At 42.1% G+C, this 19,479-nt stretch overlaps 1 protein-coding gene across 5 annotated transcripts in view; it reads left to right on the top strand.

The window, feature by feature from the left end:
• LOC147148030 (amyloid-beta A4 precursor protein-binding family A member 1-like) overlaps positions 1-19,479 on the top strand; it is a 146,805-nt gene that overhangs the window by 118,796 nt on the left and 8,530 nt on the right. For 3 of the 5 annotated variants that reach the window (XM_086031204.1, XM_086031200.1, XM_086031203.1), the window contains 3 exons: positions 1,637-1,849; positions 4,401-4,520; positions 4,597-4,737. In XM_086031204.1, the coding sequence (XP_085887330.1) occupies positions 1,637-1,849; positions 4,401-4,520; positions 4,597-4,737 (474 nt within the window). The other 2 variants (XM_086031201.1, XM_086031202.1) reach the window with 2 other exon arrangements.

Raw genomic sequence — 19,479 nt, forward strand, 5'->3', positions numbered from 1 at the left:
CCAACAACACAGCTATGGATGGCAGTCTCACCAAAGCCATAAAGGGACTCCAAACTCTTAATGGTAAAATGAAGGAACACTCCATTGTGGACACCTCCATGTGGGACCCTTGGATGAATGCCTTTGGAAAATACAAAGCTTTGGTGTCCTCAACTTTGGTATCAATTGCTGTTTTTGCGGCAATTTTAACCTTGTGTGGATGTTGTTGTCCCTTGTCTGCGTTCTCTTATTAACAGATTGATAGCAACAGCAATCTCACCCATGGACAACCGAATGGCTCGAATGTATCCTTTGCTTGGCTCTGACGATGATGATGATGACGATGACGATGACGATGATGATGATGATGATGATGATATGTAGTCTAACTTGCCTGATTTGTTTACAGGTTCAGGCAACTATGAATGAAGATTAACGTTACTTCCGAGTGTAAATGTATTTGTTTTCATGTACAAATGTGTATGTAATGCATAGATCGTATTTTCTCTTTCATGTGCAATTTCACAATATAAACAGGGATCTTCGCTGCACACCTGGAGTCTGTGGAGTTTGTTTGTGAATGTTTAGCTGTAACTATTTTAATTACTTATTTAACACAATATTAGATTTTAACCATTTGAATCATTCATGCATTTTAATAGATTTATCTTTATGTTTCTTTATGTGGGTTACAATAACATGTGAAATGATATACACTACAGGTTATTCTGCCCGTTGTAAAGCCAATATGTAATGCAGGTTTATGTGCAGCCTTAGAACGCCCTCCTGTGGTTGTTTGGTGTATTGTTTGCTGACCTTGAAAAGGAAAGGGATACGATGTAATGGTTTATTAATTCCACAGATAAGTCGCTCTAGAATATAAGTCACCCCCTGGGCAAACTATGAAAAAAACGCGATCTATAGTCTGGAAAATACGGTATGTAGTATATTTTGTATATTTGATAGGATTCTGGTACTTGTAATTTTGTTCTTGGTGTATTCCTAAAAAGAAACAAAATTGTGATTGGATTGACTTCAAATTCCATTTCTTTTTATGTACTGTATTTGTCAGGCAGTTGCACACTATTTTAGCTCATCAATAAATATCAACGAGAACAGAAAAAAAACGTGTGTTGATTTCATATAAGTTTCTCAGTGGCAATTCAGGTAGTAACAAAGTCAAAAACAAAGTGACTGCGCAACTAAACTTTCCTCCAAATAGGCTTGCGTAACCCCCCAACTTCTTGGTGTGCCAGTAATTGCCTCGTATCCACAACAAACTAACCTGTTCACACCTTGATGTGGAATATTAGCTCAAAGCCTTGTTGTCATTTGACACCACTTTGGGCACAGTATAGATAGAAGTGTCAAATGACACCCTTTTGGGCATTCTAGTGTTGTTAATGGGGAAACTCATGTGGGGATATTTACTATGTTATTTAGCCTGTTTGTAATAGTTGAGAGAAAGTGCAGAATGGCTCGCTTACAAAGACATTTTCAGGAATTGGCAGATAATGTCACATTTACCGGTACTTGGGTGCCTAAATTCACACTTGATGGGTGGGCAACTGGGCATGGACTCCAGAGACCCAACTATTTATTTAAAAACATTGAAAACAATCCCTTTAAATATATTTACCCGCCCCCTGCATTTCAGGTGTTGCTAGAGAAAGCAAAAGGAGAGATTCTTGGTCTGGTCATTGTGGAGAGTGGGTGGGGCTCCATCTTGCCTACAGTCATCATTGCCAACATGATGCATGCTGGGCCGGCAGAGAGGTCTGGCAGACTGAACATAGGTGATCAGATCATGTCCATTAGTGGTACCAGTCTGGTGGGTCTTCCACTGTCCACTTGTCAGAGTATCATCAAGGTATGTGTAATATTATAATTCTTAAATTGTGGCTTAGTTTATTATCATTCAGTATTATCATCATTCTTAATATGTGGCTTCCCCTCTATGAGTCGTCACCTTACTGTGGTGGCGGGGTTTCCATGTCCCAATGATCCTAGGAGCTAAGTTGTCTGGGGCTTTATGCTTCTGGCAGGGTCCTACGTGAGGGACACGACCAAGCACAGCTCAGAAAACCCATATGACTGAAATAAATGGAACTTGTTTTCCCTTGCCCTGACGTGGGTCACCCCTCTGGAGCCAAGCCTGGAGGTGGGGCATGTTGGCGAGCGCCTGGTGGTTGGGCCTGCACCCATTGGGCCCGGCTGGGCTCAGCCCAAAAAGGCAACGTGGGTGCCCTTTCCCATGGGCTCACCACCTGTGGGAGGCGCCAAAGGGGTCGGATGCCCTGTGAGCTGTTCGGCAGTAAAAGGCATAGACCTTGGTGGGCCATTCCCCGGCTAGAGAAAGTAGCTCTTGGGACATGAAATGTGAACTCTCTGGCAGGAAAGGAGCCCGAGCTGGTGTGTCAGGCTGAGAAGTTCCGAATAGAATAGTCGGGCTCACCTCCACACACAGCTTGGGCACTGGTACCAGTCCTCTCGGGAGGGGTTGGACACTCTTCCACTCTGGAATTGCCCAAGGTGAGAGGTGCCGAGCAGGTGTGGGCATACTTATTGTCCCCCCGGCTTGGCCCCGGTGGATGTGAGCATAGCTTCCCTCTGCCTTATGGTCCTGACTGTTGTTTGTGCCTATGCACAAAACCCACAGAGTACCCACTCTTTTTGGAGTCCTTGGAGGGTGTGCTGGAGAGCGCGCCCCCTGGGGACCTGTCATTCTACTGGGGGACTTCAATGCTCACATGGGCAATGAAAGTGAGACTTGGAAGGGCGTGATTGGGAGGAACAGCTCCTCCGATCTGAACCTGAGTGGTGTTCTGTTATTGGGCTTCTGTGCTTGTCACGAACACCATGGTCAAACATAAGGGTGTCCATATGTGCACTTGGCACCAGGACACCCTTGGCTGAAGAGTGGGGCCAAGCTGGCCAAGAGATCACCACCTGGTGGTGTGTTGGCTCCAATGGTGGGGCAGATGCTGGTCCGACCCGGCCGACCCAAACGTATTGTGAGTGTGCTGGAGCTTATAGGAATTTTCGCTTTAGGGGTTTGGTGGATGCCTTAACTACTTAATTACTTGTACCAAATTCAAATTAGATGTAGAGAGAGCGAGAGGGAACCAAATCAACAATTAGAATTTATTACAAACAAATTTAGCTGGGCGCCCAAATGAATACTAATAAAATGTTCTGGCCAACGTTGCCGCGGTTAATGGAGGAGAGAGGCGGGGAAACTTTTCTCAGCCTCCCTGGTAAGGTCTATTCAGGGGTGCTGGAGGAGAGGGTGCGTTGGGAGGTAGAATCTCAGATTCAGGAGGAGCAATGTGGTTTTCGTCATGGCTGTGGAACACTGGACCAGCTCTACACCCTCAGCAGGGTCCTCGAGGGAATTCGCCCAACCAGTCTACATGTGTTTTGTGGACTTTGAGAAGGCATTCGAACGTGTCCCTCGGGGAGTTCTGTGGAGGGTGCTTCAGGAGTACGGGGTACTGAGCCCCTCGATAAGAGCTGTTTAGTCACTGTACCGCCGATGTCAGAGTTTGGTCCGCATTGTCGGATTCGGATTCGTTTCCAGTGAGGGTTGGACTCCGCCAAGGCTGCCCTTTGTCATAGATTCTGCTCATAACTTTTTTGGACAGAATTTCTAGGAGCAGCCGATGGGTTGAGGGTGTCCGGTTTGGTGGTGTCAGTATTGCATCCCTGCTTTTTGCAGATGATGTGGTACTTGGCTTCTTCAAGCCGTGATCTCCAACTCTCACTGCAGTGGTTTGCAGCCAAGTGTGAAGCAGTTGGGATGAAAATCAGCACCTCCAAATCGGAGACCATGTTCTACAGTTGGAAAAGGGCGGGTGCCCTCTCCAGGTCTGGGATGAGATTCTACCACAAATGGAGGAGTTCAAGTATCTTGAGGTATCTTGTGGTTCATGAGTGAGGGTATGATGGGAGATCAACAGGCGGATCGGCGCAGCATCTGCTGTGATGCAGACTCTGTATCGGTCTGTCGTGATGAAGAATGAGCTGAGCTGAAAGGCGAAGCTCTCGATTTACCGGTCAATCTAGGTTCCTGCCCTCACCTATGGCCATGAGCTGTGGGTTGTGACCGAAAGAACAAGATCTCAGATACAAGCGGCCGAAATGGGGTTCCTCTGCAAGGCGTAACCCCTGCCCGCACTATCCCTTAGAGATAGAGTGAGAAGTTCAGTCACCCGAGAGGGACTCAGAGTCAAGCCGCTCCTTCTCCATGTTGAGAGGAGCCAGCTGGTTGATAATGGATGGATAGATGGATGGAATATGTGGTTTATAGCAGACCACAAGCAACAAAGTGGCTTTTGCCCCCATTTCAGTTTTTTTTAAAACATAGTTTAAACATTTATGAATGGAAACATTAAAATGTAATACACCGTTTTTATTTTTAGGGCCTAAAAAAACAGTCACGCATCAAGATGAACATAGTGAGATGTCCACCAGTGACAACAGTACTCATCAGACGTCCAGACCTCCGCTACCAATTGGGTTTCAGTGTCCAGAACGGCACTGTGGGTAATCTTTCTGAACATTCATATATTGTATAATATTAAATTGAGGTTCAAATGAATTTCCTCACCTAAACAGATCTGCAGTCTCATGCGTGGAGGGATTGCTGAAAAGGGTGGAGTGAGAGTTGGTCACCGCATCATTGAGATCAACAGCCAAAGTGTGGTTGCCACACCCCATGAAAAAATTGTCCATCTGCTGTCCACTGCAGTAGGAGAGGTGAGCTGCAAGTGCTATCAAATGTTGTCAATTTGACAGGACTACTTTGCAGCAGTCCTGTCAAAATTGACAGTATACATGGTTAAGGCAGTGAAATGAATGTAGCATACAGTAAAGCCTCTGTGGTCAAACAGGATCCATTCCGGTATGCTGTTTTTTCCAGATTTGCAAAACAACACTGGCAATAGTAGTGTTTCAGGGCCAACTGTCGTCATCAAAAACATGTAATTAAAGGGTAACTCAACACAAGACATCAAATCTTTATATTATATTTTAGATGTTCATATCGTCTTCATCTCTTGTGGATTACTACAATCAAAGAAGTATTTATTCCCCCAAAATGTGTTCAAACATCACACCACTTTTACATAGGTCTTTTCACGCCAATGCGAATATGAAATATTCACTTTTGTTCACCAATTCCTTTTATATTTACAGTACTAAGAAAACAGTAAATATTCAGCAACAACAAGCTACATATTTCTTTCCATACATGTACAAAAGAGACATAATATTAGATCATAATAATGTCATTAATGAGATGTACTTGCTGAAATATGAACCGATCTGGATTTCCTTTTGCATATCCCTTTCACATCAAGAGCTTGATGTACAATGATTTTACTCGTTGCTACACTTCCTCTGATGGCCATTGACTATTTTCCATCTCAGGCATGGTGTACACAGGATTCAATGGTAATATACAAATAATTTCGGCAGCACTTAAGGTTCCTAAGACCACAATGGCCTCCATAACCTCTTTGGGAAGACAACAACTCTTCCTCGACCTGGCCATCCAGCCAAACTGAGCAATTGTGTGAGAAGAGCCTTGGTGAGAGAGGTAAAGAAGAACCCAAAGATCACTGTGGCTGAGCTCCAGAGATGCAGCAGGGAGATGGGAGAAAGTTACACAAAGTTAACTATGACTGCAGCCCTCCACCGGTCGGGGCTTTATGACAGAGTGGCCCACCAGAAGCATCGCCTGCATAGAGTTTACCGAAAAACACATGACGGACTCCCAGAGAAATAAGATTCTCTGGTCTAATGAGACCAAGATTGAACTTTTTTGGTGTAAATTCTACATGGTTTGTGTGGAGAAACCCAGGCACTGCTTATCACATGCCCAATACAATCCCTACAGTGAAATGTTGTGGTCGGAGCATCATGTTGTGGGGGTGTTTTTCAGCTGCAGGGACAGGACGACTGGTTGCAATTGAAGGAAAGATGAATGCAGCCAAGTACAGAGATATCCTGGAGAAAAAACTCTTCCTGAGTGCTGAGGACCTCAGACTGGGCCGAAGGTTCACCTTTCAACAGGGCAATGACGTGAAGCACTCTGCTAAAATAACAAAGGAGTGGCTTCAGAACAACTCTGTGACTGTTCTTGACTGGCCCAGGCAGAGCCCTGACCTAAATCCAACTGAGCATATCTGAAGGGACCTGTGCTGGCAAGCAGTTCAGGGTGTGCCCCGCCTACTGCCCGAAGACAGCTGGATAGGCTCCAGACCTTGTGAGGATAAGCGGATTGGATAATGGATGGATGGATGGACGGACGGACGGATGGACGGACGGATGGATGGATGGAGAGACCTGAAAATGGCTGTCCACCAACGTTCACCATCCAACCTGACAGAACTGGAGAGGACCTGCAGGGAAGAATGGCAGGGGATCCCCAAATCCAGGTGTAAAAAACTTGTTACATCATTCCCAAGAAGACTCATGACTGTACTAGCTCAAAAGGGTGCTTCTACTCAATAAAATGCATCAGGGTCTAAATACTTATGACCATATAATATTTCAGTTTTTCTGTTTGAATAAATTTGCAAAAATTTCTACATTTCAGATTTTTTTTCTCAAGATGGGGTCCTGAGCGTATATTACTGAGAAATAAAAATGAGCCTTTTTGATTTTGGCAAATGGCTGCCGTGGCTTTTTGAACTGATTGATGATGATTTTAGCTTTAAGCATACTGATAAAAAACAAACCCTGTTGCGCAACATTATAACATTGTCTTCAAATGACTTGAACTTAGCCTTGACTTAACCATTTTATTTAAGTGCACTTTACTCTTGAAATGGATTAATAAAATTTGCTCTTGGAATGTGAGCTCATGTTTACATATTTGTTTGGTGTTTTGACTCAATTTCTTGTTGATGAATAGAATAATTTCTATTTCTATTATAAAGATTTTTGGGGGGTTGACTTCCCCTTTGAACATATTTTCCAACAGATGGCACCACAGTGTAATTTTAAAAAATAATAAAATATTTCCAACAGGATAACTGTCCATTGTAATGAAATAAAACAATAACCAGTGCAAGAAACAGAGAACAACCAAAATATACAGGACAACAGTTCTTCAAAGCAATGCTATGAAGGATTTAATAAAATTATGTGCTTTCTGTTATCAATTTGGCTGTATTAATATCAATTACATAAAACTTGCTGAGGGTAGGTATTTTTGAGAAGATCCGACAACAATAGGCAGACACTCTGGAGCAGTCATTGGTCTCTGGTTACACCTAAACAAAGCTAAAAAGAAAAGAAAAACAAAACAATAAAAACAAAGACATCACCAGTGTTTACCTAGTTCCCTCATTTAGTTTGTCAATTTGGACAGCCAGCTCACTACCTCATATTATGTGAGCCTGTCATGAAGCACCAGCGCATTAAGATCGCCGACCATTTATTGTGAATACAAAATATTAATTTTAAACTATCTTATTTCCTTTGTTGAAGGCTACATATTTTCAATTAAACAAAATGAATTAATTATTTCCGTGGTGTATAGCCACTTGATCACTTTGACATTCGCGCTTGGCCATGTTGTTTTCCCACTCATAATGCATTGTGGTCTATATTAACCTTTTGAGTGGTCATCGATGTTTACTACTTTTTCAAGTGCATTGTGGGTAACTGAGTGCCCTAGATTTATGCTCCCTGGACATTCAGACATAACTATAAAATGGTGTAATCCCGTAGTAGCACACTATATAGGAAATCATGTGCACATTCAGACAGAGCCTAAAAGTGGGCAAAATGTGTTGTTGGTTAGGGCTTCTAATGTTATTACAGGTTTATGCTACACCCTTCTTGGATTTTTTTTTTCTTGGCTGTACTCGGAAGGTGTTCTTGAGTGTTATTGGATACAAGCAGATGATCGCAAAGAATAACCCCATGAACAGAATGCATGCCTTGGTTTGTGTTGCAACCCCAGTCAGTCCTTACCCCGACGCTGGATCACAAACACCTTCATGGTTTGGTCTGAATGATCCTCACATTCCTCCTCCATGTTAAAAGAAACAAACAAATGCATAGATATTTTACAGTTTAATCGGGTGTGAGGTATGGGGTTCCATTTGTGCCAAAAATGTTATGTGCCGATGATACGTGTCTATGGGGTTCCATTTTTGCCAAAAATATGTTATGTGTCGATGATACGTGTATATGTTATACGTCCAGATAGGTGACTATGTAATGTGTCAATGATAAGTGATTGTTATAGACGTCCATGATGTGTCCAAGTTATGTCTATGATATGTGTCTGTTGTGTGTGGATGATACATGTCTATGTTATATGTGCGTGTCTATGTTATGTGTGGATGATAAGTGTCTATGTTAGACGTCCATGTAAAGTGTCGATGTTAGATGTCTATGTAAAGTGTCGATGTTAGACGTCGATGAGAAATGTCGTCAGTGTTTAATAAAATCATTCAATCAAATAAAATAATATGTATAAAAGTATGCATGCGATCCTGTTAGCTCATACCCACCACCGTCACGACACAACGCCGCTTTATTTGCGGCCGGGATCAACTTTTGGGTATGTCTTATTTTCAGCATCCATTAAAATTTTTTTTTTTGAGCCCGAGTCTATATATGTGCTGTGCACTGTTTCTACACCTAGATGTCAGTAATGGCAAAGGCACTGAACTCAATGCAGGTGGGACAGTCTTGAGATCAGTATAATTAAATTCTCCAGTGAGGATGATGAAGCAATCAGGGTCTGAGTAACTTAGATGAAATGAACACGTTTTTTTTTCTTTTTGTTGATATTGATGAACTAGAAGAGTGTGTGACCAGTGGTTGAAAACACCTAATGAATCAGATAAGATAAATTGTTTCTTTCATTTTTACACAAAATAACACACTTGGAGCTCTTGATGGAAAAAACAAAACAAATGGTCAATGAAAAGTAGTCTGCCTTTCATACCTGAGGGCTACCATTTCCCCCCACTTTGCAATGCTTAATATCACCCCACAACCACTCTCCGGGTACTCCGGTTTCCTCCCACATTCCAAAAAACATGAATCGTAGGTTGATTGAATGCTCTAAATCAGGGGTGTCAAAGTCAAATGGACGGAGGGCCAAAACATTTTGCAACAAGCCGATAGAAGGTTCATTGAAATTTTTAAAATGTCCAGATTGGATCAGGTCCTTGCGCCTGCTGATGATGTCACGCTTTATATATTTGTAATATATTTCTTTGCATCTATGTTTGTCACCCCCCTGGCTGTTGTGTTTTTATCTTCAGAGTTACTAAATAAAAAATTAAAATAAAGTACATTACTGCTACTTTTGCGAGGCAGCTCGTACGTCACTTCTGTTTGCGTTTCTCCTGCCAAACTGGAAACAATTTTCTGGTTGACTCGGGCTGCAAGATTGTATGAAATGTACATAATGTGAAGTAAAACGGAGAGGATCATATGATTGGTATGATGTCCCCAGCTGACCCTATTTTAGAGTGGCATGGTATGAATGTGGGTGATCCTGTCAGAAAACACAGGCCCGTGTTCCACTTGACACGGCTATTTATTGTGGTCTGCAACAACACAGACAAAGAATAACCTAGCAACATCATCCAATGCATATCCATTTGTTAACAATATGCCTAAACATTACAATTCACTGCATTAAGAAATTAATCAGCCAAACAATACATACAATACATATTCACACGTTTCATCATTAGAATAGTTAGCATATGAGCCAAAATAACTAACTAGTGTTCATCAACGTGACATCACTCACAAGAAAATATCTAGGCTATTATGTACAGCAGTTACCTGACACGAACCTAAATGATTAAACTCACCTTTTAACATTTACACACAACAACAAACATGGTGAAACACGGGCAATCTGCAACTACTGAGTTTGCTGGCACATGTGCTCTGTCGAAGGACGAAAGAGAAAAAATAAGTCACTTACTATCAACACTTAGCGCTCGAATAGCGTTCAATGCCTGCTCACAGTGTGGGACATCCCAGCACTACGTCGAAACTCAATGAATATATCAAATGCCAACAATTACTAATAATAAAACAACGTGAGATTTCTAACATGAATTATTTCTAAGAACGTGTGTTTTACTCCAAATAACCACAATCCGATTCTGAAAGCCACGAAAAATGACGTGAAGTCTTCAGTCAGCATGTAGAACAGCCATGGGGTGGCAAACATTGATGCAAAGAAATATATTACAGAAATAGTGTAACGAATTGGGTTATCTGTGTTGTGGTCGAATTTGTGTCTTGCCAAGTTGTGTTTTTTCTGAGGTTAATGAATGCATCGGCGTATTGGCGTTGGCTGTGGCCCACAGTAGCCAATTGGACTAATAAAAACATGATAATTAAACTACGTCTGACGGCGTGTTCTTTGAAGTCGCTACAATATATTTTAAAATGTGACGTCTTCGGCAAGCGCGAAGGACCCGATCAGATCTGCTACCCACACCGGCTTGCTGCAGGCTGCGGGCCGGATCTAATAATAAAGCAATATGATCCCAGGGACCGTAGAAAACCTTCGCCCGGGCCGGATGTGGCCCGCAGGCCTTGACTTTGACATATGTGCTCTAAACTGTCCCTAGGTATGATTGTGAGTGCGAATGGTTGTTTGTTTGTGTGTGCCCTGCGATTGGCTGGCAACCAGTTCAGGGTGTATCCCGCCTGCTGCCTGTAGACAGCTAGGATGGGCTCCAGTACGGTTTGGATAATGGATGGATGAACACATGAAAAAGTTATTATCCAGAAATGTACTAATACAAACCAACAAAATTTACTTATCAAAATAAATCTCTCTCAAACTTCTAGAAACCTTTCCTGCTCAACTCAAAACTATATAAATTAATATAAAACAATAAATAATAAGCAGAACATTCATAACTCATGAACAGCTCAGTGCAACATTATGTGGAGACAGCCTATTTTTTCCATTTATATTTCTTCTGAGATCTTACTGCAGCGAGGAGCGGTTTGTCTTTGACTACTGCATAGTAAAATTCAGAGCAAGACGTCATGTCACGATCACAATAAGCTCACCTTTAATCTGTTCAGCAGAACATTTGTTTTGAATAATTTATCCACTTATTTTTCATAAAAGAGAAATACAATGTTAACACATTTTTACTGTATATATTTACGGTTAAAGTAGTATATCAACTGCCTGTACAGTAAAAATTATGCATATCTGTCTGAACTTGTAATGAATGTAAGGCTGTGTGTGAATTATTTTATTATTCATCAATGTATTACATATCAATTTAACATACTTGTCAATCTTATTTATGTACTTATTTATTGCACAAAAAAATTGTTTGTCCATACAATGACGACATTCATTGCACATGCCCATTTTAACCTTAATTTGACGTTTAAAAATCATCATTCTTTACACACCATCTCTAGCTCAATACAGGACACATACTTACATTACTAAATACGGGACAATTCCGTTTTGCAAGGGACAGTTGGCAAACCTAACTACAACAGACAGTAGTAGTACAACTTCGTCAGTAGCGCCGCAGCAGAATCCATTGTTCGGGTGCCCAAGAACGTGACCCATGGTGTCTAGTTGATCGTACAATTTGCTCACTCGACGGTCATTTCGACTCCAGTTGTTGTGATCCGTGAGCTGCTTATTCGTCTTGTTTTAACTTTACATCTTCCACGGACTTGTTTTTTGTGCGAACAGTTTAAACGAGCCTTGGTTGGCAGTAATAAGCTGGTACATACTGGTCGCTCCTTGTCATCGATTCAAAGTTGTTTTGGATGTCTTTGTCCCACGAAAATGCTCAGAAGAGCCTGCACATATTCGCCTATCTAGATTTAACTTTTGAAATATTGGACGAGCAAGCACAGTGACGGCACACGAGTTAGCATATTATCGTATTTTCCGGACAATAAGTCAATTTTTTTTAAATAGTTTTAGCCATCTCGGGGGCAGCTATTTTGTCACTTCTGTCGACTGAAAATGACATAACAAATGCTCAGGGCTCAGGTAACAGCCAATCACAGCTCATCTGTTTTCTGAAGCTGAGCCATGATTGGTCGTTATCTGAGCCCTGAACAATTGTGGTGTCATTTTCTGCCCCTGAGATGGCTAAAAACAGGTGGATTTTGCTGCTTAAGTCATATTCCACAAATGCAATATTAATCAGAATGCCTTTTTTCAACTAGTGGACCTGCATAGAATATATTCTTGAAAAAATATGTTTGGGTTGCCTTCAACTTTAAGATTTCATCTAATACTGTATGCATGACAAAAAAGTTGTATACAAAGTATTTCACATAAAAAACATACCTAACTGTAACCACACTGTTTAAACATCACTTTTAAGACGAGCAACAGATCACAAAGTTTAAGTAAACAAACGAATGTTTCTTTGTGGGAAGACAAATTAAAATGTCTCACCTGAGCCTCAGTGAATAATGCAGGCCACAAGGCTTACACGAAGATGACTGACTGAACTGTGTCCGACTCCGCAATGTCCGAAAGGTGCAAAAAAAATCAGAATGTACACAGGTTAGATTTGGCTAAAATAGACATGTTATAAGTTAAATGATGCTTTTGCGTCACAGGTTACGTTAGTGTAATACTCAATTTCCTGGCGATAGTGAGTGTGATTCTTCAATTGAAGCTCGTGGGGAAAGACCAGCACACGGAGAGGGAATAGCTCCACAACAGACTTTATTCAGCCGCCTTGTTTCTTTTTCTGGCCAGCCCTACATAACGTGTCAACCAGTGTTAGGGGTAACGCGTTACAAAAGTAACGCAGTACAGTAATACATTGCATTTAGGCAGTAACGACGTAATGTAACTTGTTACTCCGATTTAAAAAAAAATATTATTACAGTTACAGAGACTGGTAACGCGTTACAAATTTCAGGACTATAATACATATATGGCATCATTTAGCAAGTAGGGAAGTTCATAGCATCACTTGATTGTAAGCTATTACTTCCAGCAATACTCAAATAAATAGTTTTTGTCGCACTTGGAGCTTCACCCAACAACGTAAGTGCGTGAGTCAACTCTCTGCCAAGCAATTCAATTGTCTTTACACCATTGACAACAATTAAAATGGCTGAGAAGTTATTGTTTGTGACAATAATCACTGTCACGGTTTCATAAAATAAAATGCAAATCATAGACACAAAATACAAGCAGGAACAAACCTAAGTAAAACGAAGAGAATAAACTGCAAAAAAATAAGTCACTGTGCTTTTTAGATATGATTTACTGAACTTAGTGCCATCAATTGCCATATGTAAAACGTAGTGATTCTGATTGGCTGTTTGCAATCAAAATGCAAATCATCTGCTGGTGACAAATGACGTCACGCTACGGTACCATCAACCGGACAAACTACAATAGACGCCATTATTAGAGTCTGATGCGCTCGTTTCTTATTTACCTTTTTTTTTTTCAGATCACCTCGAAACTTTGTTTCCATGTAGTAAAAGAAAATTAGAACTAACTGAACTTTCAATTATTATAAATAGAAAAAATAATAATGAAAAAGGAAAAAACTTTTAGGCAGGTCAGTTTTGACTTGATCAATACATATTTTTGCTTTTATTACACATGCCTTGTCTGTGTGTTTATCCCTCTCTTTCTCTCTCTCTCTCTCTCTCTTTCTCTCTCTCTCTCTCTTGTTAGACCAATTATCAATTATATGTTATGCATCACTATTATTTGTGTGTAAATGGCAAATTAACTGTCACTTGTATCGCGCTTTTCTACCTTTGGCACTCAAAGCGCTTCACACGGTACCTCATCTACCTCCTGATGACGCAGCATCGGGAGCAACTGGGGGTTCAGTATCTTGCTCAAGGATACTTCAAAATGGTCACAATGGCCGGGGATTGAACCCACAAACTGCCAGTTGGGAAAGGACCACTCTACCACTGAGCCATGCCGCCCCCAGTGTGTAAATTAATTTGAGAATAATGATAATTTCATTTGTGGTTTACAGTCTGGTTATTTATTTACTGGACAAAATATCAGTTCCAATATTTATATTTAATAAATAAATCTTATTGATAAAAATATTGATCAAAGGTAGTGATGTCCCACCAAACCATAGAGTCGAAACATTTAATATTATAGATCACACTATATAATTAAATATGCTCATAAGTTAACTTTACCAGCTAGAGTATGGCAGCAAATTTTGCATTTTCCTTTTAAGGTCTTGAAATCATTATTAAATAAATTAATCACCGATTTTTGAAAAAGCAACTTAAAAATAACTTAAACTTGAGTGACGCATTACTCTACAAATAGAGTAATATTGTAAAGAAACATTACTTTCACATGCAAGTAACTAGTAATATGTAATATATTACATTTTGGAAGTAACTTGCCCAAAACTGGTGTCAACCCATACACATCAGCCTCAACCAGATAAGGCTACGTACCCCAAATTAGTGTCCATCAGAGGTTAACCCACAGTCATCGGGATTGGTACCTTAGTGGCACGGTAAGGTTTTGAAACGATCATAGTGAATGACCTTTCGTGCAGCCTGAGGATCCCTAACATGCAGCAGCTTGTAAACGAGTCCATCATCATTCACAGAAACCGCCTTAAAAGGCCCAGTCCAGTTTGGACAAAGTTTTTGTCGTTGTGTGGTAGGATCATTGATCCAAACCAAATCCCCACACCCATAAGGCTTGAAATTAACCTGTTTGTTATAGTAATGTTCACGTTTGGGGTTTTGCTCTTCTCGATACAAACGAACCATGTCAAAAGCCGAGCCCATGCGCAAGACCAATTTTTTAACCATAGTTTTGTGGGCTGGCAGATTCTCTGGGTGGAGCCCACTTGGACCTCTGCAGGTAGTCTTGGCTCTCTGCCGTGAGCAAGAAAATAGGGCGAATACCCCGTGCTCGAGTGAGGGGTGGCATTAAAAGACAGGACCATAGCAGGCAAATATTAATCCCATTCACTCCCGTAATCCTGAATAAATTTAGCCATTTGTTCCTTCAACGTCCAATTAAACCCTTCCACCATACCATTCCCTTGCGGGTGATATGGCGATGTTCTCTTCTTTTTAATGTTTAGCCGTTGACATATAGTTTGAATGACCTCTGATTCATATTGTCGGCCGTGATCCGAAAACAGTTCTTCAGGAACACCGTGGTCTGGAATGTATCGCTCACAGGATAACTGTGCAACTGTTGCAGCTTTTTGGTCAGGCATGGCATAGGCATTGACATACTTAGTAAACTGATGTTTTATTAACAGTACATATCTGTTGCCCGCTGTAGTGACCGAAAGTTCATTGATGTCCATACACACAAATTGAAATGGGTGCTCAGACTGGATAGAATGCAAAGGCGCTCTTAGTTGTGGCACTGGTTTCCTGAAGGCTTCACATGACTTGCACAGATTACAAAGGTTTTCAATATCGGCTCGCATTACTGGCCAATAATACATAGTCAATGCTCGCTTAATAGTGCGCTCTGCACTGTAATGACCAGAACAAGGATTGCCATGAAGAAATTGCATGGTCTCTGTAGTGAAGCTGGCATCACCACTTAAAAGCACTCATGTTTCCCTGGGACCCTGTGACCTTTACGACAAAGAATATCATCAAACAGTACTAACTTAGGGAACTGCCACCAAAGCTTCCTCTGAACCCAACACTTAACCTGTCTAAGGTAGGGATGTTCTTGTTTTTTCACCCAGCCATAAACGTCAGCGAGCATGGGATCAGAGAGTTGTGCAAGAATGTATGTCATCAGTCCGTACAGAAAACATCAATGGTAACCTTGTGTTCACCTGTGTTGCAGTCCACAAAAGATACCTGTACCGAAGGAACATTGTCAACAGAAGGTCCTAAAGATGAGCCCGACAAGTCAGAAGTGGGGGCCACAATTTCAGTGTCATTCGGAAGGGACTGACAACTGCAAAGTCTTTCTGCGTCCCAGAAGGAATCCGTGACATAGCGTCTGCATTAGTGTGTTTCCTCCCTTCTTTGTGTGTGATTTTCCATTGATAAGGATCCAGTTCTAACGCCCAACGGCCTCAGCGTCCCGTGGGGTCATGAGTGAGTTCCATTTTTCCTAAACTGAGCAGAGGACGGTGATCAGTAACAATTGTGAATGGGTTACAACTCAGAGTAGTGACTGAAGTGTCTAATAGACCAAATAATAGCATAAAGTTCTTCGACATAGGTAGACCATTTTTTCCCAGTCTTAGAAAGCACATGACTCGCATAAGACACCTCCCTTTCCGTCCCGTTTTGAAACCGAGAGAGTACCGAGCCAATTGCAAAACTGGATGCATCTGTACTCAAAATAAACGGTTGATCAAATTCAGGGAAGGCCATGATTGGTGACAAAGTGAGTGCATCTTTCAGTGTCTGAAAAGCCACAAAGCCGCCATCTGTCCACTCAAAGGGTCCCTGCTTTTGTGTGAGTCTGTGAAGAGACTGTGCAACAAAGGCATATTTATGCACCAAACGCCTATAGTAGGAGCATAGACCCAAAAATGCACGTACCTCTGTCGGTGAACGCGGAACAGGCCAGTCTGGTATGCGTTCACTATTAACTGGGTCCAAAGTGAGTCCGTCTCGGGACACAATGTGTCCCATATACTTCACAGTCGTCTTGGAAAAATCATGCTTCTTTGGATTCAGTTTCACACCTGCTTCCCTAAAACGGCCAAGAATGTCTGTAAGATTATGCAAGCGATTTTCAAAAATGTTCCCCATACAAATAATGTCATCTAGATAAATTACACAGGTCGTCCAGTGAAGTTCCCTCAAAACAAATTCCATGAGCCTCTGAAATGTTGGTGGGGCCTTTTTAAGACCCATGGGCATTACTTTAAATTGGTAAAGACCATCGTCTGTAGTGAACGCAGTTTTGTGTCTTATCTGCGGGATCCATTTTCACTTGCCAGTACCCGCTAGACATGTCCATTGTTAAGAAGAACTGAGAACCTGATAGTGCATCCAAACTATCATCCACCCTCGGCAAGGGGTGTGCATCAGTGACAGTGACAAAATTCAATTTCCTAAAGTCCACACAAAATCTGCATGACCAATCTTTCTTCCTCACCAGTACCACCGGACTAGCCCAAGGGCTCATACTGTCTATCAAATCCTTTGCTTTAAGGGCGTCCACCTGACGTCGGATTTCCGCCTTAACATTAGGAGATGTGCGATAAGCTCTCTGTGAAATCGGGGTGTCACGGGTCGTAGTGATTTTGTGTGTAAGTAGGTCAGTTCTGTCAAAGTCACGTGGGTGCTTACTAAACACATCGGCAAAAGAGGTCAGAATGTCAGCCAGGCGCTGACATGTACTGCGATGAGTCGAGTTGTGCTCGTAGGAAGATTCTCTGCGACGAGGTGGTGACCCATAGTACCCCTCCGTAGGAAAGCGATCTCGGCGTGGTCGCTCAGGCGTGAAACTCCTGCGAAGATATCCATAGCTGGGGCCATTATAACGTGAATCCTGCCATTGCCGCTTATCTGTCAATTGAAGCTGTTCCACCTTGTCTGACAATGTCTCAATAGTCTTCAACATCTTTTTCATCTCATCTGCAGTGGCTGAGTGGACACCCAAAGAAGGAGCAGGCAGATGGGGTGTTAAAATAGGTGAAAATGCAGGGTATGTTGGTGACGTAGGAAAAGGTTGTAGGAGCAGGAGCAGCAAACACTTTGCTTGCCTGATGGGCAGTCTCAATTTGTATGGCAAACTTCAGAGCCTCCTCCAGAGTTTTAACACCTTGTTCGTGACACCGCAGTTGCAAATAAGGATCACGTCCAGCAATGAAGCGTCTAAATGTTTCTCCTTGTTTAGCATCATCGCCATATATTGGAAAAGCTTCCTCCACCAGGCGGCTGATTTCTGTAGCAAACACAGGAAGAGCCTCACCAGGAAGGCGGCTGCATGCATTAATGTTGCTTTGAAATGTCGGAAACGTTTTAGTTTCATTTTCTGTGCATACGGAGTTACTTAAATTTGGAGGGCAACTTATCTCTGAGGGGTGGAAGTTGGGTGAAGCAGAGGTCTCAATGGGCACCGCTCCCCACCAGATGACGGCACATCGCAGTGACATATGTGAGCTGTCTCACCCGAAGATTGATTGCGAAGCCACACAAGGGACCCAGGGCCGCTAAATGCATTGAAAGTGTCCATAATCAACATGTGTTTCAATTCACATTAGTTCTATTTTGCGTACACAGCTGGCTTTTGTTTACATAAACTGCGGGAGAAATGTCACGTGTGCTAGTCAGTCAATCATCAGTGCATTTCATCAGATGTGTATATTATCACATGGGTTATGCAGGGTGCCTGTATTGCGAATACAGGCACCCGATTGGCCGTGTGACACAAACCCGGAAGTGGCACTCTTAAATCCTACACTGGTGAGCAAAATTACATTTTAAGGAGAATGGCTTATTATTTTGCAGCGAAAAAAGACCAGGACAAGAGCAAGGAACTGTTAGCACCATTCCGTGCTCACCACCCCCCACCACATACACAACGAATGTTTTTTTTACGGCGAATGGGCCCAGCCTATCTCATTTTTGGAAAGGGCTTCAGGAGTCGCATGAAAGGCCAAAGGGCCGTATGCGGATCACGAGCCGTGGGTTGGCCAGGCCTGGAATAGAGGAGGGTAATTACAATTCGATGTCGTTAAAAATAGTGCTTCTCTTGCACTAAGACTTTATTTTTATATTTTTGATTGAAACAGTAAATAAGAATAAATGCAGGCCTGTGTGAAAGACACATGTCAAAGCACTCAAATTCTTTTGGAAATATGTTTCTGAAAATCTGCTACAGGGGCTGAGATATTTATTTTGTAGGTGCTGAATTTCTGGGAAAGCTTCATGTTTTAGAGGATAGGTTTTGGAGAGATGTTGAGCCAGGCGCTCTAGGCCTTACTGGTTAAATAAGGTCAATAAATCACCAGGAGACTACTATAACAACACAACATATTCACAATGCTGAAATCAATGACCTCAGAGAAGAATACTATACCAATGCTTCCATATCTTAGATAGCGTGTAGTGCTCAATTTGTTGCATTAAGATTAGGGTGAGGGTTTACAGCACCGGTGCCCACAATAGCCGTGCCGGATTTCTTCTTCTACCCCGAGGTGGCTATGCACACCAAGGGTTTGGAGCCAGCATACGTATAGCCATGTTGTCGTCCCATTTTAACAATCTGACTCCACTTAGGTGACCTGATAAAGTAGTTGAAACTTCCGGGTTCCCCCTGGGTATAGCCCGATCCGGGCCAAGAGCAGGGTCCCCTGAAACCCCCACCCCTGCACACACCACCAATCCATCCAAAGAGACGCATCGGCGCGCCAAGTCATCCTAGCCGGCGGCACCTCCACCCATGGCCGCAGAGATCTCTGTGCCATCACTTGAAGGCAGATCGATGCTTCCAAAGCACATACTCAGCGGTTCATATCCGTTGCAATTTCCCACAGATCCTCA

This window comes from Filicampus tigris, chromosome 5, assembly GCF_054856515.1.
Source record: "Filicampus tigris isolate MCC_2025a chromosome 5, RoL_Ftig_1.0, whole genome shotgun sequence".
NCBI classification, from domain to species: Eukaryota; Metazoa; Chordata; class Actinopteri; order Syngnathiformes; family Syngnathidae; genus Filicampus; species Filicampus tigris.